The following is a 26642-nucleotide window of genomic DNA, read 5'->3' on the forward strand; positions in this document are numbered from 1 at the left end:
GTGTGCGTGTGAATGCATTGCAAGATGTACCATACTAAATCCGTTAAACTTTTTAAAAAGCTTAAGCAATACATTTTTTAAGTCAATTAAATATTTATTTACTACGGATACAAGTAATAACACGTGATGCATATTGAGCTTATTTATTTTTTGTTAAGCTGCATACAATAACGTAAATGGTCTTTTTTTAATTCTTATGTTTGCTACTAACGCCGAGTATCTCTTTAAAGATATTTCTTATTTAAAATGAGTTACTAGATGAGCAACTTACCAGCAAACTATGTTACCTCGTGAGTCCAGATACGCCCGTGCACGCTACAGGTACCCATCGGCAGCTGGTGTGCCGAGGACTGCTATATAAGACACATTCCACGGCCGCCGGGGACAATTTCAGGCATAGACAATGAATAGGATGCTACTGGTAGCCCTCGTGGCCCTCGGGGCCGCGCAGGGGGCCTTTGGAGCAGCCACCACCGCCGCGCCCGGTGAGTGGGTTTTATATAATAAACTTGTGCTTTTTATAATATAACATTATATTTATACAACCTTGTTTTAATATGGAAACTTTGTTAATTTTGAAATTCTCTACCGAAAACAATTTCAAACTGTTAACAATTGCCAGCTAAGAATTGCGTGTTTACATGTGCACTTCTATTTACCGCTGTTCCTGATGGAGATTTAATGCTGTTTTATTTATTTTGTATTATCAGAAACATTTGCATATTTTGAAATTCCAATCCTAAAAAATATTAACGATCGAACATGAAATCATTCATGGGTCGTCCGCCCGTTACCTGTTAAGTCTCAATGGACTCATTATTATTTGTTCGTTTTCTATAATATATGAAATGAAATAAGTTAAATACTTGAAGTTAATCAAGCAGACGCGCATTTAAGTTCTAAGTTACTTAAATTTGGCGTCCTAGCATTATACATTCATATAGATCTTGGTTGAAAAAGGTCGATAGTTGTGATTGACCAATGTTAAAAAATAATATGCGTTGCATTGAGGTTCTTGCTCATATATATTCAACCGCATGCCCATACGGAGGTCATTGTTTTACAATAAAGGTTGATGCCGACATACAAAGCTAGCGACACTTCGATTCAAACACGTTTATCACTTTTTATTTGTTTTTGTTATACGCTTATCGGACCAAAATGTTAATTGACAAATAGTCCATAGATTTCATTTGGCGACTAAAACATTTGTTCGCGTATGTCATTAGCAATTTTGTATAAATAGCACACGATAAGTACCGAAAAACAAATTCGATTATTTTGAGCGTTTCATTTTCAGACTGTGGTTCGAACCCCGCCGACATCGTATTCCTGCTGGATTCATCCGGTTCGGTAGGGTCCGTCGACTTCAAAAAGCAGCTAGATTTCGTGTCCCGGTTCGCGCAGACGTTCGATATCGGTCCCCGCAACGTGCAGATCGGCGTCGTAACGTTCGCCACGACCCCCCACAATGAGTTCAATCTGAACACACACCCGGATAAGAACGGGCTCGTCGCAGCGATTCAACATATAAAGTAAGGGTTTTGTGGGTGTGTTTGTACATATTTATATAATATTAGCTCAAGTTGTTGATACATATTATTTACATTTATTTTGAATATACATTCGAAAGTTTAAATACATACACATCATTATGACACTTTGTACTTTCAATATACATATTTAAAGGTGCCTTTCCCCTTATTGTGGCATATATTGAAGGTTGTCATTAAATGCATACTATTGATCAATGTAAACATTGGATATAAAAAAATCAAAAATAACATTTAAAAAAGGAAAAAAACACACCCTCAACAGGGCTCGAACCACTGACCCACTGGAGTCCAAAGGTTAAAGCCTACCACTTAGGTCACTCGGCCATCCGTGCTCATACAATGTAGGGTGTATTTTATACTTTATATAAGCAATCCTTGTAGTTTCACAAAATATAACGACAACAACAGAACTCTCCAAATTATTCAATCGTTTCGCGTTGCGACGCTTTATAGTTTTCAGGTTTTCAAAAGATGCATATAATGGCTATTTTAGAGCATGGTAAAAGTTCAGTATTACTGTTTTTTCACAAATGTCAAAACGAAAACGAAAATTTGCGAATCTGAAACAACTTTTGTTACTTTTGTCAATTTACCAAAACGTGAAAAGCCATCTTTAAGTCATGAAAATGCGACGCTCAGACCAAAAACAAACGAACACCCTATTTATATCATTGCTATGAACATACATTTCATAATGAATTCATGTACCGTCATTGTAATAAACAAATCACTACATCTAGTAGGATGATCTCCGCACACATGTAAACATTTATTGTCCTTATCTATAGCAAATCATTAATTCGTTTGTTCAAAATGTTTTATTTGAGCTAAATAGCATGGAAAGCCGTAGACTTAAATTGAGGTGCTTTCCAGTCCGTTTTCTGGGTTAAACCAGTACTCAGTGTATTTTAGGCGTTATTCAGAACTGTTTAGCATACTATGAAAGGTAAACGGATAGATATCGTAAAAACACAACAACACACACCTGCTACTTTAAGATTGAACTTTCCGGATTGAAAATAACGTACAGCACGTGAAAAATTGATAAACTATCTTGCCTCTAGCTACATATCGGGTGGCACGCGTACGGATACGGCACTGAAATACGTGAAGGATAACAGCTTCACCAAGCCGGCGGGTGACCGCGACAACGTCGCCAACATTCTCATCGTCATGACGGACGGACAGTCGAACGTACCCGCTGAAACGGTGAAGGAGGCCGCCGCTCTGCACAGCGGACTGAACGCTAAGGTATGAGGAACCGTCACAGCGCATGTTATAACAGACCTTTTATACCTCTAACTCAACTAATCCACAGGTTCGCATTCAACGTTTTTACCAATAAGAACTGATTCACATGAATGCTGTCTGACACATTGACAAAAGATTTATGACTTAAGTTTTAATTATGATAACACAAAATCACGTGGACGTTAGGTCATAATCATTTGTACGTCAATATGAAAATAAAGTGAAAGTTCAATTTTCATAGAGTTCTAATAAGAACTTTTTTCGTTTCAACTACAATGTGTATCGATCAAGAAACACAGTGTATTGCATCAAAGTTAGATTTAGAAAATGGGATGTAGGCGAAAGACGCTGAAAAATTTATATCGTAGCTTATGCTGGTAAATATTGTGGGACATATTGCATATATTAATAAGCATTGGAGAGCATACACATTCGTTAAATATATCCAAACGTTAACTGTTTTTTTATATGTTATATGAACCAACATATACGAGTTTTAAAAGAAATGGATGTTTTATGTCTTGTTAATGCATAAAACGTTAATTTAATGATTTTCAAACCGAAAAATTATCGGAACGTATCGGTAATATTCTCTACATTGTTTAAAAATATCGCAAAGAGACACACATAACATTAAATATATACATGAATAAAATAGTATAAAAATCATTAAATGCTGTTGCGCCTTTTTTTACTGTGCTATGTTCGATGTACTTCATGTAAAAAAGAACAGGGTTACCAATAACTCTACGTTGAAACACTCTTGAAGTTGTTCGTAATGTTTTTAAGATAATAACAAGGCAAATTCCTGATTATTAGATGCTAGCCTTTGTCAAAATTTGTGTGGGGCTTGGTTTTAATATAATAATGTGTCCTTCCCTCACGTTAAGCAGGATACGTTTTTGATACCTGCACTCATCTCTGCTATGACGGTTTGATCAGCTGCGTTTGGCCAGTTTTGTAAACAGGGAAACATGTTACTTTTAGACCACCCTTGATTATATAATGAAGAGAAACACTCTATGGTGAGGTGCGCTGTAATAGTCGAGAGGTTACATGATAAAAGAACATGTGTGACTGGCGAAAACTAGCTCGAAGTAATCCAACAAATTTGTGATAACAATTACAAAATGTTGGTCGTTTAGTCTGATTGGCTAAAGGGCAGCCAATCAGATGTTAAGGTTTTACATGTAAGCCAGTCAAAACGTTTGAGTATCCGTTTGAAGCGCACCATGCACGTCATTTGATATTTATCTTGTTTGTTCTGACACTATCTTTTGATAAATATTTGAACACACCTGATTAAATATTGAGGACCAGAGATAAACCATCTTGAAGCAACGAGTCCGTATTTTGAACGACCAAACATCCTGATGGGATATAACTACCTAAGAACATAATCGGTATTTTGACACCTACGTCAGGTGTTACCGTACGATATCAGAATAAAATTGCTTCAGATTTTACAAAATAAGCACTTTTAACACGTGCATCTTGAAAATACACACCCAAGAATCATGTTTGTTATTTTCCATTTATTTATTGCATCACTTGCGATATATCTCAATACAATTTAACTTTTATCCTAATTGTGAACTCGAGAATGACTAATCTGATTTTTGTCGATAAGCCCATTTCATCATAAAAAATGCGAAATTTTGGGTAACTGTCCATGTCGTTATTGAATTGGCTGCTTGAAAATTCCCAAGTCAGCGCATACGTTTCAAGCACCCAGTCTGATCTGGTCAAGATTACAAACATGGGCTGTTAGTTAAGTTGTTTGAATTATTCAGTTGGTTAATTTGTTACATAGGCGGGATAGAAGAAATGAAACATTGAGTGTCTTGGCGGAGGTCCTCATACAAGACTTACTTAAATGTGACGATCCGTTTGCATGACGGCTATAAATTTAACATGGGCCAAGTCGGATTGTTATTTTCATATCACAAAGTCGCAAGGACTAGTAACTGAAGTTTTTTTGTTTCACATTACATGGATTATTATCGGATTATTATCGGATTATTATACGGATGTACACTTTTGTATTCATGTCTATTAATCGATGTAAATGTATTTCTACGCTTCACTCGATGGACAATTCTGCTCCTTGTTACTGTATACGGCTCAAACGCTTGCAGGCAGTCATATCATAATATATTCATTCCATGTCTACAGTGCATGCATTTTATGGCTATTTGTATAGTTGAGTAAGCGTAGCTTACATATTTTTTTACCGAGTTTTGTTTCGTAACCTGATATGCGTCTCACGATCAGGTGTTTGCCATCGGTATCGGCGCTGGCGTGAGCACGAATGAGCTCAATATCATTGCCACCGACCATCAGCACGTGTTCTCAGTGAGCAGCTTCGACGCCTTAAGCACCCTACAGGCCGAACTGAAGAAGACTGCATGCACAGGTACGCATGTTCAGGGCTCTGGTACTTAAAACGAACTTATTCGCATCATTAACTATTAGACTATTTAAACTTTAGAACCATACCGAACATCCACAGTAAATTAAAATAAATAATTGATTGAATAATATGAAATGAAAAGGGTGTTGGGATCGTTCGTAATCTGAACGGACTGGACTGTTAGGCATATTTGCGTAACCAATAATGTTAGTGTCTTTGAAGCATTATTTTTCTTAAAATTAAATGCCGCAGCTAATTCAAAATGGATCTTATTGGACATGTATTATAAGTACTGATGAAAGCCAAAGTACACAACATTAAGTTTATATTTGCTCAGTTGATGGTGGCTGGACAGCTTTTGGTTCCTATTCCCCGTGCACGAAGACCTGCGGAGGTGGCACCCAGTTCCATGAACGCTCGTGCACCAACCCACCCCCGGCTAACGGCGGAGCGCAGTGCGTCGGCCAAGCCAGAGAGACCCAGAATTGTAACACCCAGGCCTGCCCAACCATCCCGCCACCAACAACCACGACGGCACCTAAGACCACCCCTATACCAACAACGCTGGCTTCAGGTAAGAGATATTTCAGCTTTACAGCCAGAGTATCATACATGCCAACTTTGTTTACTATACTGATACAATCTCTTGGCTTTCGTTAGACGGACTTGGTTTCCATGGAACAAATCCTTTGACCTTAGGCATAAGAGGTCAAAGATACGGGGTAATTGATGCTAAAAGCAGGGGCAGATAATTGATTATGGATAATGGGGATGGAATATTTAACAATTGTCAACTCTTAAACACATTTGCAGTAAATTAATGATGATTTTGTTAATGAAGTCCGAAAATGTCTAGCTAATTATAGGGTTAGCTAAGGGCCGAGAAAACTGTGGTCAGAAAAGTCCCGTAACGGATCATGTCAAATACTTTGCCTCATGTTTTGCAACTATTAATAACATCTCAACATGTGTCGTGTTCTGAGAAAACTGGGCATAATGCATGTGCGTAAAGTGTCGTTCCAGATTAGCCTGTGCAGTCCGCACAGACTAATCAGGGACGACACTTTCCGGCTAAACTTGATTTTCGGTAAAGAGGGACTTCCTTGAAACTAAAAATACCATAAAAGCGGAAAGTGTCGTCCCTGATTAGCCTGTGCGGAGTGCACAGGCTAATCTGGGACGACACTTAACGCACATGAATAATGCCCAGTTTTCTCAGAACGCGGCTCTTATGTTAATTCAGCGCGGATAGTCTTTGTAAAGACATAATTATGTTCATTTCAATCAACACGTTACAGGTTGCAACGGCACCGAACCGGCCGATATCGTGTTCATTCTGGACGCCTCGGGCAGTGTCGGCGCCCCAAGCTTCAACAAGATGCTCCAGTTCGTGAACAAGATGATTGACGGCTTTCCAATAGGCGCCGCGGATACGCACATAGGCGTGGTCACATTCGACACGAAGGTCTACAATCAGTTTCATCTGAACAAGTTCACGGACAAGGCCGCAATTCAGGCCGCGGTCACCGCTATAACGTGAGTTTGTTAAGAGACCTCGCATTCCATTTTGAATGTCAATTTTGTAAATGGAAAATGTGCTTAACCATCAATTTACGAAGACATTGCAAATGTATGTATCGGTTCATAAGTGCATGCAACATTGTTTATTAATTAATTAAACAAACACTTTTAACGATGGCACAATTGTTCTCCTAGGTACACGGGGCAGACGACACACACAGACGAGGCGATCAAGTACGCACGCGAGACCTCGTTCTCGGCAGCCAATGGGATGCGAGGAAACGCAGCTAAGATCGCCATCATCGTTACAGATGGTACGTGACCATTTAAAACGAATTGCAGACTATATACGCGATAAGCGAAGCCGTTGTCTCGTGGAAAAACACTGTATCCATAACTAAGGGGTCGCAGACTCGATCCTCCACTCACCATATCTTTCATAAAACGTCTTAAGCATACACAATACGTCAAATCAAGATGCGCTGTTTTATATGCTTAAAACATACTTTAAGAGCCAAACAACGGTGCGTCTCACGTCTTTATGTCCCGTACCCTAACCAACAAGTCTTCTTAGGGCGAGTGTCATAGGAAATAACCGGCACATTTTCATTCAATAAAAGTAACTACACACACATGCGATCATTTTGGTAATACAAATACCATAATCTGCCTGTTTAACGCAAAGCTATGATAATGATAAGACGTTCCGAAATTAAACAGAATAAATGCAATGGTTTTGAGACACATCTCTTGTCTTCTGATTGCTTTGGCGTTGAAGATGTGAATTCACCGAGTGCAAAGTCTTTGAAATACACTGAACACACAGTCAATTTTATTATCTATCAACAGGTCAATCAAATAACCCCGCCGCCACGGCATCCGAGGCCGCTCTCCTCCGACAACAAGGTGTCACAGTGTTTGCCATCGGTGTTGGCACAGGGATAGGTACGGCCGAGCTGAATGCCATGGCAACCGACCCGGACGCCAGTCACGTATTCCAAGTGGACAACTTTAGTAATCTGGACACGATTAAAGGAACGCTGTCCAAGAAGACGTGCGAAGGTATTAAATACATAACGTAGGTATTTCATAAACTTGTATAGTTTATACACATATTATTGGTACATGTAAGTCATTTCGTAACAGCATAACCCGAAACGGGGCTTAGCTATTCTTCAAAACAGGTAACAAACAACATGTTTATATGCTTTGCTCGGAACCAGTCATAACGGGAATGGGTTACTTGCACGAACCAGTATACAAATATTTCTGCAAATATGCCTTAGTGTTGACCTGAATGATGTTTAAACATATTTGAATGCCATTGTTAGCAGAAAAATATCGACCTTGGGCTCAACAGGATACAATATTGTTTGTTGTTTTACCAATACAAATAATTACAACTATTTCACGATTAATAAAAAAGGCAAGTGCGTACAGTGTCTACCCAGATTAGTATATACAGTCCGCATAGGGACGACACTTTCCGCTCAAACTGGATTCTCGTTAAAAATTATCTTCTAAACAAAAAAATCCATAAAAGCGGAACTCCTACTTCCCTAACTGTGTCATTTTTCCCCCGTAGTCAAGGCGACCACCATGCCCCCGACCACCCCGGCACCCAAGCCCGATTGCGAGGCCCAGGCCGACATCATGTTCCTCTTGGACTCGTCTGGCTCCGTGGGCTCCGCCAACTTCCAGAAGATGAAGACGTTCGTGCACGATATGATGACCAGCTTTAATATTGGGCCCAATGCAGTTCAGGTTTGTACTAAACTAAGTTAACTAGCATGATAGCCAGCTTGAATATTGGGCCCAATGCAGTTCAGGTTGGTACTAAATTAAGTTAACTGATATGGTGACCAGCTTTTATATTGGGCCCAATGCAGTTCAGGTAACAAAAAATCAGGTTTGTACTAAATAAAGTTAACTGATATGATGACCAGCTTTAATATTGGGCCCAATGCAGTTCATGTTTGTACTAAATTAAGTTAACTGGTATGATGGCCAGCTTTAATATTGGGCCCAATGCAGTTCAGGTTGGTACTAAATTAAGTTAACTGATATGATGACAAGCTTTAATATTGGGCCTAATGCAGTTCAGGTTGGTACTAAATTAAGTTAACTGATGTGATGACCAGCTTAAATATTGGACCCAATGCAGTTCAGGTTTGTACTTAATTAAATAAACTGATATGATGAAAAGCTTAAATATTAGGCCCAATGCAGTTCAGGTTTGTACCAAATTTAGTTAACTGATATAATGACCAGCTTTAATATTGGGCCCAATTCAGTTCAGGTTTGTACTAAATAAAGTTAACTGTTATGATGACCAGCCTTAATATTGGGCTCAATTCAGTTTAGGTGTGTACTAAATTAAGTTAACTGATATGATGAACAGCTTTGAAATTGGTGCCAATGCAGTTCAGTATTGTACTAAATTAAGTTTACTGATATGATGACCAGCTTTAATATTTGATCCAATGCAGTTCAGGTTTGTACTAAATTAAGTTAACTGATATGATGACCAGCCTTAATATTTGGCCCAATTCAGTTAAGGTTTGTACCAAATAAAGTTAACTCAAATGATGACCAGCTTTGAAATTGGGCCCCAATCAGTGCAGGTTTGTACTAAATTAAGTTAACTGATATGAAGACCAGCTTTAATATTGGATCCAATTAAATTCAGGTTTGTACTAAATTAAGGTAACTGATATGATGACCAGCTTTAATATTGGACCCAATGCAGTTCAGGTTTCTACTAAATTAAGTTTACTGATATGATGGGCCAGCTTTAATATTGTGCCAATGCAGTTCAGGTTTGTACGGGTACATGAATAATACATTTAGTTTGCTGTCGGGCTAACGCAGTGATTGGTTAAGTGCTTTTCACTTCGGTGACCCGCGGTTTAATTCCCATTCCGGACGCATGTGCGTTTCATTTGTGGTCACTTTACTGGACATGTTGTTTTTACTCCGGTTATATGAAAGACTTCACAGAATTTTTATTTTTTTAGAGACTACTTATTCGAGATTAAGTCAATCATTATTACTAATGTTTCGTAAAAAAAATGCGATCTCATACTATCTTATGATAATATATGTATCTTAAGCTAAAAACGTGTTATATAGTTTATGAATCGCGTCATCCGTGTCAAAAAATGTTTTCATGGTCGGTCAATTAAATGACATAAATGTTTTCATCCTATTGCAGCAAATATGACTCATATTTTAACTTAAAGAAAGGTATTTACCATTAAAAAGTGAACAACTATTGAATGTATTATAAGAGAGGCGCAAGTTTTAATTTTTTCTTCATAAGCCGCACATCACGTCAATATTTTAACTTTTATTTCACACACAATTTTTTTTCGTACATGTGTACAGAATTAACTATGGGGTGATTAATGTTCACATAGATGTTTTACTAAACGGTTAAACAGAAAGAAAAAGACATGTTTCTGGCATTAAATTATTGAGATATTTAACTTAAAAATAAAAAGAAATAAAGTTCATTTCACTAAACACTGTTTCGTTTGTAAGAATTAAATCAACCATGTTTCAAAATTAAATCAACTGTCCTTATCTTTAAGAGTAATATCGACGACCATTGGCTGATTGACGCAAGACAATTAACCTTCGTAGCCGTTTGTTCTAATCTGATTGGTTGATCCGCTTGGCAGGTGGGAGTGGACACATTCCACTCGACCGTGAAGACCGAGTTCCACATGAACCAGTACAACGATCGCCCCGGCGTTCAGGCGGCCATCAACAAGATCCCGTACACCACCGGGGGAACCAACACCGCCGAGGCCATCAAGTACATGGCCACCGACAGCTTCACCGCCGCACATGGTGAGCATGATTTATACGAGACTAGTTCTGGAAAAACTGGGCTTTATGAATGTGCGTAAAGATTAGTCACTGATTGGCTTGTGCAGCCTACACAGGCTAATCTGGAATGACACTATCTAAACAGCTTTTGCGAAAAGAAGAGGCTTCCTTTAAACGAAACATACCATTAACGCGGAAAATGTCGTCCCTGATTAGCCTATGCAGACTGCACCGACAAATCTTGGACGACAATTTACGCACATGCATTATGCCAAGCTTTCCCAGAACGAGGCTCATATATAATAGTGTTGCATATTTGTGGTTGTCCTTAAGCCATCATTAATCATTTTTCAATCAAGGATTTAGTTGACCAATTATGGATTAACCAATAAGTGATAAACACATGGATGTATAATGCAATCCATCTAATGCAACCCTTGTTAAAAACAACACAATTCAATTCAACCCCAAGAAAATCCAACCGGATTTGACTCAATCCTTGGGCACCCATCCGAATTTAATGAAACCCAAGGGAAACCAAGCAAATCAAATGAACACGCGTGGGCAACAAACCGAATTTACTGCCAACCGAATGTAATACAAACCCTTTCACAACAAAACAAAATCAATACAAATTTTAGAGAAACAATCAAATTGAAATCAACTCTCAATAACTACCGAATTTAAAGAAACTATTGGACAACCAACCACATGTAATTCAACCGTTGAAAAACAAATCGAAAATTCATGCAAACCCTTGGACAATCAGTCAAACGACGGAACGATTTTCCGTCTACCGGTTAAAGAACAGAAAACGAAAATATATAGCCCTGCCTTTCTGTATGTCCAATGCTGTTTGAGAGATAATTAGAAGTATTGGATTATGATTATTTATCACCGAAATAGAATAAACCCAATCCTTGCTTGATAAAGTATCCTCTGGTCGATTCCTTTTAAGTTTTGAATCTAGACTGACGAATTCCATAACATGAATAATTTAAGCTAAACGATTGCAGAGAAAGTAAGTGAAGTGTAATTACTTTAGATAAAACGCAATTACACCTTTCAAACATGGACTAAAGGTGACTGAGCCGATTTGTTAAGATGGCTTTTCTACGATTGCACAATATATTTATCACTTGTTGTTGAAATATTTTGTACCGTGTGTGTTATTATATATCCAGATTATATTACAAACTACATTATGTATTTGTATTTTTGGACTCGCGAAGTTTTTTTACAGTGCCACATGTTATTTCTCCTTTATATTAGGTGACCGACCGAATGTTCCAAATATAGCCATAGTAGTGACGGACGGACAGTCGGCAAATCCTACCCTGACCGCTGCGGAGGCCAAGAAAGCTCGTGACGCCGGCATAACGCTACTCGCCATCGGTGTCGGCAGTGGCATCGGGCGCACCGAACTGAACAACATAGCAACAGATCCCGACAGCACGCACGTGTACATGGCCGACAATTTCGACGCGCTCACTTCTCTAAAAGCAATGCTTTCCTCGAAAGCATGCGAAGGTAACTTCATTGGCCTTTCAGTAAATAATGTTCAACACAGAATATTACTATTCTGAACTGGACAAAGTTGCTAAACATATTGGAACTTATCATCAAGACATGACTCCTTGTCTTTATTGTTAACACTTTCAGCGTTGTGTTGTGAAGGACAAATAATTAACGCAAATACCGGTATGTTTATTTATACAAAGTATTACAACTTTGTCACACACAGTTTCGAAGCCAGTAGTAAACGAAACAAAAGAATGCTCGGCGAAAGCTGACATCCTCTTCATTCTCGACTCGTCTGGCAGCATCGGAGCTCCTGACTACCAGAAAATGCTCACGTTCGTTCGTGGCGTCGTTTCCAAATTCGACATCGGTGCGGATAAGGTGCGCATAGGCACGGAAATCTTCAGTGATCGAACCTACATCCAGTTCAACCTGAATCAGCACATGACTCAGCAGTCTGTGGACAACGCCATCGCCAACATTCCGTATATAGCGGGTACAACAAATACCGGACAGGCATTGAAGGTGCGTATTACGTTACATTGCGAGCTTTGCAGGAGTCACTTCAATGTCATATATGTTGGTTCGTTTGACGTCACAGGAAAATCTCTGCGGTACAGAAAAACGTCAAAATCAGAGATGCCGTGCAGGTTCATATGACATTACAATAAATATACCAAAGCATGTGCGTATGGCGTCAGTATGTACGCATTTCAGATTAGTATAAAGTTACTATGCAATCTTCCAAAGTTCATGCTTTGTAGGTGCGTATGACGTCACTTGACGGCACGCGTTTTTCCTTTAAAGGATTTTTAACAATTGCAAGTTATTGTTTTTGATATTATATTAATATATATTCTTGCTGCAGATTGTAGAAACAATAAAACAGTTATTAACATGTTCACATATGTCTTCTTCAATACCGTCATCTCAAAATAAAAATACTTTATACATGTAGACTCAGGTCCTCGTTTTGTATGCATGAACTGTATAAATTTTGCTTACGTACAGGACGCATACACTAAAATGTTCACGGCGGCGAACGGCGACCGCGCGGACGCTCCTAACATCGCCATCGTTGTAACCGACGGTCGCTCCGGCGACAGAGTTCTCACGACTTCAGAGGCCCAAAAGCTCCGGAACCAAGGTGTTCAGGTAACGATGCGATGTTTTTACATTATCTTTTTTTGTGAAAGTGGATAATTATGCCACTTCCCCTGTCAAACATGGCGGAGTGAATTGGTTTGCTAATCTCGGTGGGTCGGTTTGGCTATTTTATTATATATTAAGTTTCATTTCCATAGACAAACTACCTTAGAGAAGCAGGAAACGTACTTAGAGTTTACAACTTATCAATTTGCGATACGCTTCAAGATTTAGATCCACAACTTAATAGGAAGAGTGCGTAAAATACAATAAACAACGTATGCATCACACAATGAGCCGTGGCCCTCGTCGTTCCGATGCATGGTCACGTCATATCTCGTATACGTTTACTTATTTAAATTAAACTAAAATTGGTGCATAACATTGGTCAGCGTTGCATGTACTTACAAAACAAGATTTTCATCAAGATGCGGATAACACCTATTTATCACATGTATATTAATGTGTAATCCAGGTGTTCGCTGTGGGTGTCGGTCCCAACGTTGACACCACTGAGCTGAACGCTGTGGCCACTGACCCGGATAACACGCACGTGCTCACCGTACAAGATTTCAGTCAGCTCCAGCAGATCTCCGCCTCCCTCAACAGCAAAGCATGTGCCGGTGCGTAGATAAAATACTGCTCAGTAAATATATCCGATGAACCATATACGTCACGGATCAAATTCAAATATGTTACACGTGCGAGATATATTCAATTACCACCACGAATAAATGTGTCATCGTCATCATCGTGCTATCACACGTGTTAAATGTTCGGTCGAAGTTTTCACTCGATTTGCATCAGTCAATCCTTACCATATACAATTTAACACATTCACTGTCATTACTTATCAGCTCAGTCTATTACCGGTGATAGCTTATGTATGTGAGCAAATCATTTCTGACAGTCTAATAACGTCTTCTATTACTGTTCTTTGGGAAAGATGTGAGTCGCGTTCTGAGAAATCTGGGCATAATGCATGTGCGTAAAGTGTCGTCCCAGATCAGCCTGTGCAGTCCGCACATGCTAATCAGGGACGACACTTTCCGCCTAAATCGGACATTGCTAAGAAGAGACTCTATTATACAAAAAATGTCATAAAAGCGGAAAGTGTCGTCCCTGATTAGCAGGTGCAGACTGAACTTTACGCACAAGCATTATGCACAGTTTTCTCATAATGCGACTCATATGTTGATTATTCTATGCTTCGGACGATTCTGGCAGTTTTACAGACGGTATAAACGAAAAAAGATTATTAAAAAAAAGCGTTGAGATAGCAAAAATCCAATAACACAAGGTTACAGTCCATGTTTTAAACAGTTCGTGCTCAATTTCTTCATCATCATTAGCGGCATCATCGTCCTCATAAACAACAACATAAATTACAGCATTGTCAACTCGCCGTTTTATTTCTCGCACCAGCCATTCCGCCCACGGGCATGTCCCTGACGCCAGTTCCTGGCACCACGATCTCCGCTGAAACGTGTCAGGACCAGAACCCGAACTGCCGCGCCTACGACATTCCCGCTGTGTGCATTGACTATGCAGGCTGGGCCAAGGACAACTGTCAGAGGAGTTGCGGAATGTGCCGTAAGTGGAAACATGTGGGGTAGAAGGTTTACAATGTATTTAAGACATATACATGTATATACACCGCGGTTGGAGGGATACCACGAAATCAAAATATGTACGCCTTCCATACCACTCGCCGTGGTGGAAGAAATAAAAAGGCAGCAGTGGCAGTGGTGGTATTGTTCAGTAAAGAAGTGCGGTGCTGAATAAGTCATCTTCGTTGATAAGTTTTAACCGTAGGAATTTGTCGGAACAACTTTTTTTCAGGAATGCATAAACCAATTAAGAAAACAGGCAATTATATGTTAACATGAAATATAATTATACTTATTAATGTTTGCTTTCACAGAGTTTTATTTTTAGAATATTGGTGTTGTTGTATTTGTACTTACAGTTGTATAGTCCATGGACTGGTCAAAGTCAACTATGTGAATACATTAAAGATTGTTGATATAGCACTTTGTTTGCTAACTTCTACATGTATGTTTATATGATTAAACTATTCTATTTGTTCTTCACTTTCCCCATCACTATATGCCCCTTTCCCACTCAGAAGCAACGTGAAAATGACAATGTGCAAACAGCATAAAACCAGGTCAGCCTGCGAGTAACTCGCATTCTGTTCAGGTTTTATGCTGTTTGCTGCTCGCGAGTATCTTAGGGTTGAAAATGAAGCCTTTAAAACTTCAATTGAAAAAAAAAGATCTTAAATTAAATTTAGCTTTCTAAGGGAATACAAATGCGTCAAAATCGGTATCTAAGTGGTAAAGGGATGTTTGGTCTGTTTGCAGCCTCTCAGCAGGCCACGCCTCCCCCTCCCTGCAGGGATGATCTACCCAACTGCAACCAATACGCGCCTTCAGCGTGCACCGAGTACAAACCCTGGGCAATTGATAACTGTAGGCAGTTCTGTGGCTTCTGCAGTAAGTATTGCGAACTCGTGAAAGATCAAACGCAGTGGGGACACCATAATCCCATATTTGCGCGTAGCCGCTTTAAATAACGCGTTTGTGCCTTGCGTCTAGAAAAAAGGCCTTGGCAAACATCAGGGTCTGATCTGTTTGCTGAAAGAATGTTTTTGTAACAAAAATATGCTAAATATAGAAATAAATATACTAGACATCCCTAATTTTGGAAATAAATTGATCCAATTTCGAAGGATGGGAGAGTCCGCTAGGCATAAATGGGTTAACGCGTTTGCGATTGATTGTAAGGCGTATATGCGGCCGTAGATTGTGAGGCGTAAAATCTGCCTTATAGGGTAGCCTTGCCAAGGCGCAAATTTCTAAAGTTTTATTATGAAAATATTACTTAAGTTGAATTTATGAGATACATTCTGCGGTTTTTTTTACGAAAATCTATATGCTAAGTTATAAATTTCAACTATGATTTGAAAACAAAATTCAGGTCAAAACCGCAACTGTTTGACCCGCAAACACATGCATTGGCATAATTTCAAGCAATTTCCTGTTCTAATTTTTGGCTTAAATACAGTTTATCAAACAGAAAATGGGTCTCCCTTTTGTACCATTTTAGAATTTGTGTATTTCTTTTTATCATACGTGATATAAGCTTGTTATCGTATTTATACATTTAGTTCTTAATTTTAGTTGAGAGTTCTTCATTTTATTTCAACAGAATATTTATATAATGAGAACTGATATAACCGATATAGTGCTATTGTAAAATTGTTAAATATGTATGGCTTCATATGACGGATACTGACTTAATTAACACTCGTTTTTTTTTGTACCTATGGGGATGATTATGCCATTTTCTAATAAATTATTTCCATTTGAGACTCTCGTTGACTGTTAGCGTATCAGTACATTTAAACCTTGGTATTTGATATTTCTATGTGCCGACCCTCAATAAAACAGTGTTGTTTTGCTTCATTGTTATAGGTCTTGGAAACCAACAGCAAACTCTTACCGGCTATTGTAAGTATTTTGTATGGATGCATGAATAGTAATAATGAATATCAAGATAACGTTCACATTTGTTACACCATTTAGTATGACTATAGTGATTATAGTGTTAATCTGAGGCTGTGATTCTCAACGCAGTTTTAGACCACTATCATCAAAGACTTCAAAACATCAATGTTTCCATCATTTTTATCATTGACTATTGTTTACTGACTGCAGCTAGGTTCTAACAGTTACATTTATTGTATTTTTTTCAAATATAACATTACTAAAATTTTGAACTCATTTGCTAAAAAAATCAAACACACAATGTTTACCCGGACGTCACGTGGTTTCACGTTTGCAGTTGGCTCGTGCTACTACAACGGAAAGCAGTACAAACAGGGCGAGAAATGGGACGACGGCTGCTCGTACGAATGCACGTGTGACGACGCCTCCAGTGGACGATACAGCTGCTACAACAAGTGAGTACGAGTGCCAATGCATGTTGTGCACGTTTTTATAAAGTCGCTTTGAAAAGACACATTTTCTGTTAAACCACGCAAGCTAAGGTTCAGCACTCCGAATCATTGTTTTATGGTCAATAGAATGCAATAAATCTCTAATTTATAGTGCGCCCGTTTTTTAATGAGCCTTTTGAGTGTTGGCTGACTCTTTTGAAAAAACATGTTGATTTCGTATCATAGAACATCAGTGTACAAGAAACTGTCAGTTTTTCATTTACAGTGCAATTTAGATACAGAGTAATGCGTCATTCTTGCAATAACCTTTATTTTTATGGACGCTGTTAATTACCACATGTTTGTAAAAATAGTATTTCAAATCTTAATCTGTTTCAAACAGTGAAATATATCAGTAAAAAATATCGATACTTTTCACTGTTTTACAGTGAAATGACGTCATTATACCAGCGAAAATCTCCAGTTAAACGTTTTAAGAATGTAAATAAACGATGAAAAAAAAGCATAAAATAAAAGAAAATTTGTTGGATTCGGTGCGTACATATAATTTGTATTCATGATCACTCGTGAAATAAAATCGATATTCCACCGAATCCAACAAATATCCTCTATTTATACGACTACGTTCCTCTCTGCCAGGTGCCCGCTTTACTTCAACCTGCCTCCCCAGTGTACGCTCGTGAACAAGGGCGGTTGCTGCCTCGAGCCCGTATGCGACTTCAAGGGCACGCAATTGACCACAAACGGACAGCAGCCTGGAACATACAACGGCGTCAGTAAGTGGAGGCCTTTGCCAGGGTCATGCAGGGCAATTGTCTGGTTGTTTAACCCATTTATGCCTAGTGGACTCTCATCCTTCTAAATTGGATCAATTTATTTCCAAAATTAGGGATGTCTAGTATATTTATTTCTATATTTAGAATACTTCTTACATCATGCGGCGTTTCATATGGGTCTACGCTGTTTGTCAAGGCCTTTTTTCTAGACGCTAGGCATAAATGGGTTAATGTTGTTGAAGTAGGGAATTAATTCTAAGCGACGATGATTTTGATAAGCAATCGTTCGATTTGTTTTAGTATTAAATACAAAAGGGCATTCCATTACATTCTCTCATTTGTAAAATATATCTCTAAACTATGTTTAATTAATGCTGACATTTTTTAGTTCTACAACCTCTAATCATGCCACTGGTTAAGATTCTTTAAAAAGTTAAACTTATTATAAGACCCCGCAAAACGCCTTTTTCAGAAATACAGTTCTACTAAATATCTTAAAACATAAATTTTGAGCACAGGTGTATAATATATTTTTGTTCAAGTGCGCGTCCAGAAGGCCTGCATTCGATTACATATATTTTTACTTATACAAATATTCCCCAATATATTTTATGCATGAAAATAACGCCTCGGTCTCGAATCAGCCCCATTATTGTATTGCATCTGCAGAGGTATGCATGTACAAGAACACACCCTACTATCAGGGCCAGTCGTGGCAAGACGGTTGCGACAAGAGCTGCTTCTGCCAGGACGGATCGGTCGGCCTGTACACTTGCCAGTCCATGTAAGGCCGTTATGAAGACTTTCAATTCAGAGAGAACCTTTTAAAGGGTAGTCTTCAAACAATACACAGTTATGTTGCATTAACCAATAACTTACTTAATTGAATCGTTAAATTTTCATCATTTGTAAACATGTTACCTTAATATTGTAAAAAAGTTGCCAACGATACGCATGCAGGATGATAGTATGCTCAGATTTTGTTTAACTTTAATCTTAAATGCCCTGTCACACATGAATTGTGAGTTTAGCTCAATTTAAATTGCATATTGCAGAATGGATGTGCTCGTGATTTTCGCATTCTTTCATGTAATTAATTAATGTAAGTGTTAAAATTGTCCTATTAAATCCGCTCTTCTCCAAGTGCAGTTCGGCAATATAGCATTCATCACCAATTAGTACAGCATGGATATTCATGATTCTTGCTAACACAGAGCATTGTTGTCAATAAACCCATTCATTTAGCAACACCAAAGTACCGGTAATCCGAGTTCTCGCCGGAACAAAGCAAATTATACATTTGTAATTATTGCAGAAAGAGAACATGTGTTAGCTCATGTTGAGAGCAACAAAATTGCCGCATTATCGTTCGTTATAAACCAACTAACCAATTAACAACTTTGTCCTTTCGATTCTTGGCTGTTTATTTATCATTCGGGCCAACGTTCCTACACTAACTCGTTCAATACACGGTGCGGCCAAATCCGTTGCTTACTGGCAGGTAAACAACGATAAATTTTATTATATTCCTTTAAATCTCTCAGCTGTGCCCATTACGACAATCTGCCGACAGAGTGCCGACTGGAGCGTCCCGCCGGCAAGTGTTGTGAGGAGCCCGTGTGCGACTTCAACAAACAGTTCGGCCAGTTCACCGGAGCCGGCACGCTATCCGGACATGGAGCAGGTAATGATAGGTGATGATTATTTGTTCATTAATTGACTAAGCAAAACATATGCGTGTTAAATCATTTAAGGGTTTTCTCCGGGGACCCCGTTGCCTTTCCGTCCCAACAACAAAATCCCTCTAAATTGTTTGCGCAAAATGCTTATAAATGAAGCTATTAATCTATATTCTTACCCTATTTCGCAAGTCTCATTTTTTTTAAATAAAATGAAGTATCGAGAAACACCACGTGTTTTACCTAATGCAGCATGGGGATTTTAATTCATAACCTTTGAAACAAACTCGCAAATATACCACTAATCACCCATGACATTTTTTGCATACGTTTCTGCCGCAGGCTCTGCCGGTCCAACCACGATTGGCCCCTGCGTGGACAAGGACGCCAACTGCGCGCGCTATCCGCCGGGCACCTGCCAGGACCCTAACTACGTCGGCTGGGCTCACGAACAGTGCCAGAAAACATGCGGCTTCTGTCCATGTATGTAGGCTTTTCGAAAAGTATCGTTAGTAATGTGTAAGTTTTTGTACGCTGTTTGTTATGCTTTTTATTTTATTTAAAAAAGATACCAATTTAAAAGGAAACACTAATTGTATTGTCTTATTCTACTGAGATAATCAGTGCTTGTGCGTTTTATTACGAGCTGGACTTCCAAACAATGAACTAAATCAACGTCTTTATAAGAAACAATGTCGTCTTGTTCAATTTGCCCTATTGAAATAACTTTTCCAAAACAACATGGATACATTTATTTTTAATAAATTTCTATGTACTGAGTTTTTTTGTTATGACAATCACAATTAATAAACTTTAGAATTGTTATGGTTAAGTTATTTAAATGCACTTGAATTATTGTTCTACAAACGCAAATAAGGCTCCAATGTTTTAACTTATATGTATATCATGATAATAAACGCTGTTCAAATTTATATTTTTTTCTTTGCTTTCAGCTGGTTCTCCAACCCCTGGTCCGAATGGTAAAACATGTTTATTTTTTCATTTGTTTATGTGGTATGAATATTTCACTAATGATCCATAACGACAGTTTATATTACTAATATAGGTCTCAGTGGTGTAATGGATAAGGTGTCCGCCTAGCGACCGGGAGATCACAGGTTCGATCCTCACTGTGGGAGCTTTCTTTAGATCTCCCCCAAAGACACCAAGTACTGGTTCTAGGCCCAGGAAACGGACTCGAGAGCGTTTATATAAGCCTTAGGCTTTCGATGCAATCGAGCTAAAATAAATAGGTTTAAACTAAACTATATTACTAATGATAAGTAATTTCTGCTTATAATTTTTTGTGCGCTTGCTGCACGGCATAATTATATATATTCCAGTCTTAAATACACAAATTGACATGACGGACCAAAGTTAAGCTGCGATTACTTGAGCATATTGTAGATATACACAATACTCACAACGCTGCTGTTATTCGATGGTGTAGTTTTTCGGCAAATGAAGTTGCACTCTATGTTTCTATTATAGCATATATATATATATATATGTTTTCACTTAAAATAATCAGGAGAAGGTTTTTGCGCAGCCTTTATGTACCACTGTATCTTCTACAGATATATCAAACATGCAATTAGGTTCACTAACCAAATGAATGCTATACTATAACCATTAAACAAGTGTAATTTTGCACCATTTGTTCTATTAAGGTATGATCTGGTGTGCGTTTATATGTGTTTTAACTGCTTTAGATATGCATTTTTTTAAATATGTTTTCGTGGTAATAATGTAAGGCCAGCGACGGAAAATGTACATTTTATTATAAAAGTGGAAGAATGTTTGAGGAACCACTCTTTTTATATACATATGAGTCGCGTTCTGAGAAAACTGGGCGTAATGCATGTGCGTAAAGTTTCGTCCCAGATTATCCTGTTTAGTCCGCACAGGCTAATCTTGAACGATTCTTTCCGCTTTCATGTCATTTCGTTTAAATGAAGTCTCTTCTTGGCAAAAGTCCAATTTAGGCGGAAAGTGTCGTCACTGATTAGCCTGTGCACAGTCTAATCTGGGACGACACTTAATGCACATGCATTTGCCAAATTTTCTCAGAACACGACACATATGATTCTTTCAATTTTATTTGATTGCTTCATCAAAAATATTCCGTTAAATTCGTTTACGACAAAAATAGCCATAACGTATCGCTACAACAAATATAAGTGGTGTTTCTGCAGTTTCGCTACATGAACAATAGCGAGATTTCTGCTATATCTCTGGGACAACAAGATATTTGCGTTGTTTATCACGCGTGTCTATATGTCAGATGTGTGCGTCTACAACGGTGTGTCCTACCGCCAGGGACAGAGATGGGACGACGGATGCGACCTTGAATGCGTCTGCGAAAACGCGGCCTATGGTTTCTACAGATGCCAGAAGAAGTAAGAGCCCAGAATTGACTAAGCGGATTAAATACAGTTTTACTTTGATGCTTAAAGTGATTGTAAAGTGATCGGTAATTATCTTGAACATTCTGTTCGTACTTTAGCCCAGCACGCCTTTTTGTAAACTTATAACAATATTATGATTACACAAATGTGTCAGGCCGTGTATTACATGTGCACATTTTCGCATACTTTTAAACACTACACACATATGTTTTTTTTCGACAAAACTCTCATTTGGTGTAATTGCCAGGTGCGCGGATATCGTGAACCTGCCCCTCGGTTGCCAGCAGGTGAAGGGTGTCGGCGATTGCTGCGCCAAGATCCAGTGTACCGGAACCACCGGCACATTCACTGGCTCCCAGACGGTCGGGGGAACCATCGGAGGATACCCCGTGCCGCAGCCCATTCCAGGGGGCGGAACTGGTATGACAGGAGCCCCCCAGACCGGAAATGCAATTACTGGAAAACTTAGTGAGTCGTTCGTTATTTGGTTTTATTGAAATATACATCACATGAAGTTTCTTAACGCGTTGATTTTGCGTCAGTAATGAATACTTTTACCATCTTAAACAATTTAGTACGTGAAAGTACAATTTATATGTGTACTTAAATTAATTTCACGTTCATCAGGCAGAAAATACAACGGGTACCTTTCATGAATAAAGCTTTATTTTAGTCAGTACGTTTAAGTTATCGATGTAAACATAAAAAAAAACAACAAAGCTAACAACAACAACAAAACGAACAGAAACAACCCCGAAACGCAGCGTTATATCTCGCTTTCAGATGGATGTCTGTACAAGGGTACGTACTATGCGGCCGGACGTCGCTGGGATGATGGCTGCGACTTCACCTGCACATGTGAGGACCCATCCCAGGGCCTGTACAAGTGCACACCAAAGTACGTACCTCGTATAATATGGCATTGTGACATTTTTAGCTCGACTGTTTTCGGAGAAAACCCGAGGTATTGTCATAGCCAGCTCGTCGTCATGCGTCCGCCGTCCGGCGTCCGTCGTGCTAAAACCTTTACTTTGGCTGTAAAAGCAAAGTGCTCCCACCTACAACTTTGAAACTTCATATGTAGATGCACATTGATGAGTTCTACACGCATCACCCATTTTTGGGTCCCTAGGTCAAAGGTCAAGATAAAAAAATCTGACAAGCTTTCATTTATTCAAAACTGCACCCGCCGCCGAGCGTTGGCATCCGTTATGCAGTATCATTGAAAGTCACGGAAGTTGGCGCATATACAATTTCATAAAAAGCATGTCCAGACTGACGCTTCTATACCATCAGCCGACTGGATCTGATGACGACGCACAAGAGGTCACGTTCAACTGATTTTTCTATAACCAATCAAATCATTTCCCTCATATGTGTCTGTACATTTTTGTTTAACTCGGATGATTAAACCCAAACGTTTTATTTGATTGGTTGAAAATCGGACACGGAATGGTCAACTGAACGTGATGTCAGATCCTCACAGCGACAAACAATTAGGTGGATGTTAAGATTTTATCTTTTTTGTTTAACCAATATACACATGCAAATCGATCATTTTTTGTATATCCGTTCCAAATACGTGCACAATTTTAAATCGGTCTACGCAACAATATTGCACACGCATTCTTGTTAAATCCTCTTTTAAACCGTTGAATTGATCGAATTAAGTTCCTCTTTAACCTTTTTTATCAATCTAATTCTACTAGCAATTTATTACATGTTTTCTATTAGTTTTATAAAATTGTATTGTTCATGCCCGAGTGCTTTCAGAATCAATTCCCTATTTTAGATGCCCATCGTTTGGTTCACTGCCCACTGGCTGCACGATGCAGGACAACCCGAACGATGTTTGCTGCCAGCAACCAGTATGCGCGCCGGGTACCACTGGCACGGGCGGACAGCCAGTTGTACTGGTCCCCACTTACGGAAAGGGTTTCACAGGATTCGGCCCTGTAGTAATGCCACAGGTTGGCTCGGGTACCAGCGGTATGAACCCTACGCTGCCCCCAGGCGTGACTGGATCCATGATTACCGGCTCAGGACGTAAATATCTTACATGTTTTGTATAAAATGATAATATCTGCATTGATGTATTTTCAATTTAATTTTAAAAATTTTATATGAGTAACGGGAACATTACCAGTTCTGAATTCGTCGAAAGTGATTGTTGGACCTCGTGTAATGTACTCACTGTATAACAAAAGGCATTTAATGCGTGGAACTTACGTGTTTTTGCGATCGCTCCACAGGCGGCTGTGTGTACAATGGTCGTGTTTACGGTCAGGGTTCCACCTGGGATCAGGGCTGCCAGTACAAGTGCGAGTGTGTGGACGCCAACGCCGGCCAGTACAGATGCAATGAGAGGTAAGCGTACGAGTCTCTCTCATATAAACGGGGGACTCTGGATCAGCTAGCGGACTTTTTATGAGTCGCGTTCTGAGAAAACTCGACATAATGCATGTGCGTAAAGTGTCGTCCCAGATTAGCCTGTGTAGTCCGAAAAGGCTAATCAGGGACGACACTTGCCGCTTTTATGACATTTTTCGACATTTTTAGCAAAAATCCAATTTAGGCGGAAAGTGTGGTTCCTGATTAGCCTGTGCGGACTGCACAGGCTAATATGGGACGACACTTAATGCACATGCAATATGACCAGTTTTCTCAGAACGCGACTCATATTTTCTACATATTTGATAAGATCTTTTTAAAACCTATATAGCTGGTTTGAAATAAGCCGGCCTACATAACCTGGTTGTTGAAGTATGTACATTGACATCGGTTTAAACTTTATCTTTTATTTGGAAATTCATATAAATTTATTATATGTATTATTATACTTTGTGGAATTTCCTTCAAATTACGCTTTGTAAATCTATTCGTGGGTATTCCATTATTTAAGTTTCTGTCACTGACTGCTTTTCTTTGTAAACAAAATGTGCATACTGGTATTTTTTCTAATCCACTAATTGACCTTTCACATAATTAATGTGAAAATTCTGTATTTTAAGCCCACTACCAACACTACCCTGTTATCATAGTCTTTTTGGAATGGGTTGCTTAGCCGAATAACAGTGCATTGAAAAGCCCACGTCGGACCTTATAAGATCCTAGTGCCCTGACCTTCCTAACATATGTAACGCCCATGTCTCGTGAAGTCAGGGACGACGTATATTTTGGGAGAGATTCACCGGTGTACATGATGTTGAAAATGACATTTACAGACCGTCTCTTAAAGAGACTAAATTAGTGTACGCAGCAATGATTTAAATCAAGTTAACTGCCATAGCTTTATTAGACAATTGACCCACATGTAGTATTTGCTACATCTCGAGTTTCAACCTCTCCTCTCGTTACATGGCGCACACTAACAATCCACCATGGTATATGCTGCAAACGGAGTCAGGTCGACCTTATGACCTTTATTTCACTTTCATTATTGGCTAAATCTCGAGTGTCAACGCCTCCTCTCATTGCCAGGTGCACGGTGTACACCAACATCCCGCCCCAGTGTACGCTGCAGCCGGATCCTGCCGACAGCTGCTGCAAGAAAATCAATTGCGACTTCAACATGGTGGTCACCACTTTTGCTCCTATTTTTGCCCAGACGACACCAGTTGCCGGCGGAGGTGAGCATTCTGTATTGGTTTTCTTTGAACCCTTCTCTATTTCACGATAAGCATTGATTAAGTGAAGAATACCTGGAAATGATATCCTTATCATTTCGCTCTAGCGGGTGCCAATATTTTGTATCTTTAACAACATGTGAATTCCTTCATTGTGAGGGCAAAACATACATGCAAACACTAGAAATCAATAAAATACACATTTAAACGAAACAGATGCAGAATTAAGGGGTTCTTTTCCTAGTATAGCTGCGAGTCGTTTGTCATATGAACTCGTCGCTTCGCTCGTAAAAAAATCATATATGGCCGCTCATGAAATTTTAATAATATGATACATTGAAATAATAAATAATCGTCTATAACTTAATCATTTACGCAAGATGCGCGCGTACCAAATGGCCATTTGTTGCTGCGTTTTGGTTGAGTCACTCGATATTTTGGACATCGCTTTATATGAAGTAATAAATGCCATTAATGTTTGGGCCTCTGTCTTCTGCAAACGGATGCGTTATTTCAACGCACGTTGGTACACATGCTTTTTAATTATAAACATGAATTTAATGATCACATTTGATCGGTCTAACCAGAAATAAATATATGCATTTTATTAGGAAAAATATCGCCTATGTGGTGATAGCCAGTGGCAGTCGAAACAACTGCCACTGAAATATTATGAGGGGATTTCCTAAAACCATTCGCGGTCGACACACCAATATAATTTTCAATGGGTGTGCCATGTGCTATTTTCAGCTTTCTGCAAGTACCAGGGCTACTACCATCGCCAGGGTGAAGTGTGGAACGACGGTTGTGGGCTCACGTGCCGTTGTGAAGATGCGGCCAACCATTACTACCAATGTACCGACAGGTAATAACGATTCTGCTCGGATCTAATCGCAGCGGCAAAAAGTATAGTCTGTAGTTATTGTTTCTTAAGGTAGGACCTTAAA

The 26642-nt window shown here is 39.0% G+C and overlaps 1 protein-coding gene across 2 annotated transcripts in view; it reads left to right on the forward strand.

Annotated features, from left to right (window-relative positions):
* Nucleotides 1-319: 319 nt before the first annotated feature.
* Nucleotides 320-26642, forward strand: part of LOC127844331 (uncharacterized) — a 42776-nt gene continuing 16453 nt past the window's right edge. For both annotated transcript variants that reach the window (XM_052374438.1, XM_052374439.1), the window contains exons 1-30: nt 320-485; nt 1301-1535; nt 2621-2807; nt 5082-5223; nt 5558-5794; nt 6519-6756; nt 6937-7055; nt 7591-7803; nt 8327-8505; nt 10425-10596; nt 11848-12105; nt 12320-12621; nt 13108-13251; nt 13718-13865; nt 14668-14835; nt 15609-15740; nt 16722-16757; nt 17092-17209; nt 17846-17982; nt 18652-18766; nt 19527-19666; nt 20004-20144; nt 20615-20641; nt 21946-22060; nt 22317-22537; nt 22853-22967; nt 23862-24115; nt 24322-24436; nt 25550-25698; nt 26446-26560. In XM_052374438.1, coding sequence (XP_052230398.1) covers nt 404-485; nt 1301-1535; nt 2621-2807; nt 5082-5223; nt 5558-5794; nt 6519-6756; nt 6937-7055; nt 7591-7803; nt 8327-8505; nt 10425-10596; nt 11848-12105; nt 12320-12621; nt 13108-13251; nt 13718-13865; nt 14668-14835; nt 15609-15740; nt 16722-16757; nt 17092-17209; nt 17846-17982; nt 18652-18766; nt 19527-19666; nt 20004-20144; nt 20615-20641; nt 21946-22060; nt 22317-22537; nt 22853-22967; nt 23862-24115; nt 24322-24436; nt 25550-25698; nt 26446-26560 — 4754 coding nt within the window. In that variant the 5' untranslated portion in view covers nt 320-403. The remainder of the gene's footprint in view (nt 486-1300; nt 1536-2620; nt 2808-5081; nt 5224-5557; nt 5795-6518; nt 6757-6936; nt 7056-7590; nt 7804-8326; nt 8506-10424; nt 10597-11847; nt 12106-12319; nt 12622-13107; nt 13252-13717; nt 13866-14667; nt 14836-15608; nt 15741-16721; nt 16758-17091; nt 17210-17845; nt 17983-18651; nt 18767-19526; nt 19667-20003; nt 20145-20614; nt 20642-21945; nt 22061-22316; nt 22538-22852; nt 22968-23861; nt 24116-24321; nt 24437-25549; nt 25699-26445; nt 26561-26642) is intronic.

This window comes from Dreissena polymorpha, chromosome 9 (genome assembly GCF_020536995.1).
Source record: "Dreissena polymorpha isolate Duluth1 chromosome 9, UMN_Dpol_1.0, whole genome shotgun sequence".
Classification (NCBI taxonomy): domain Eukaryota; kingdom Metazoa; phylum Mollusca; class Bivalvia; order Myida; family Dreissenidae; genus Dreissena; species Dreissena polymorpha.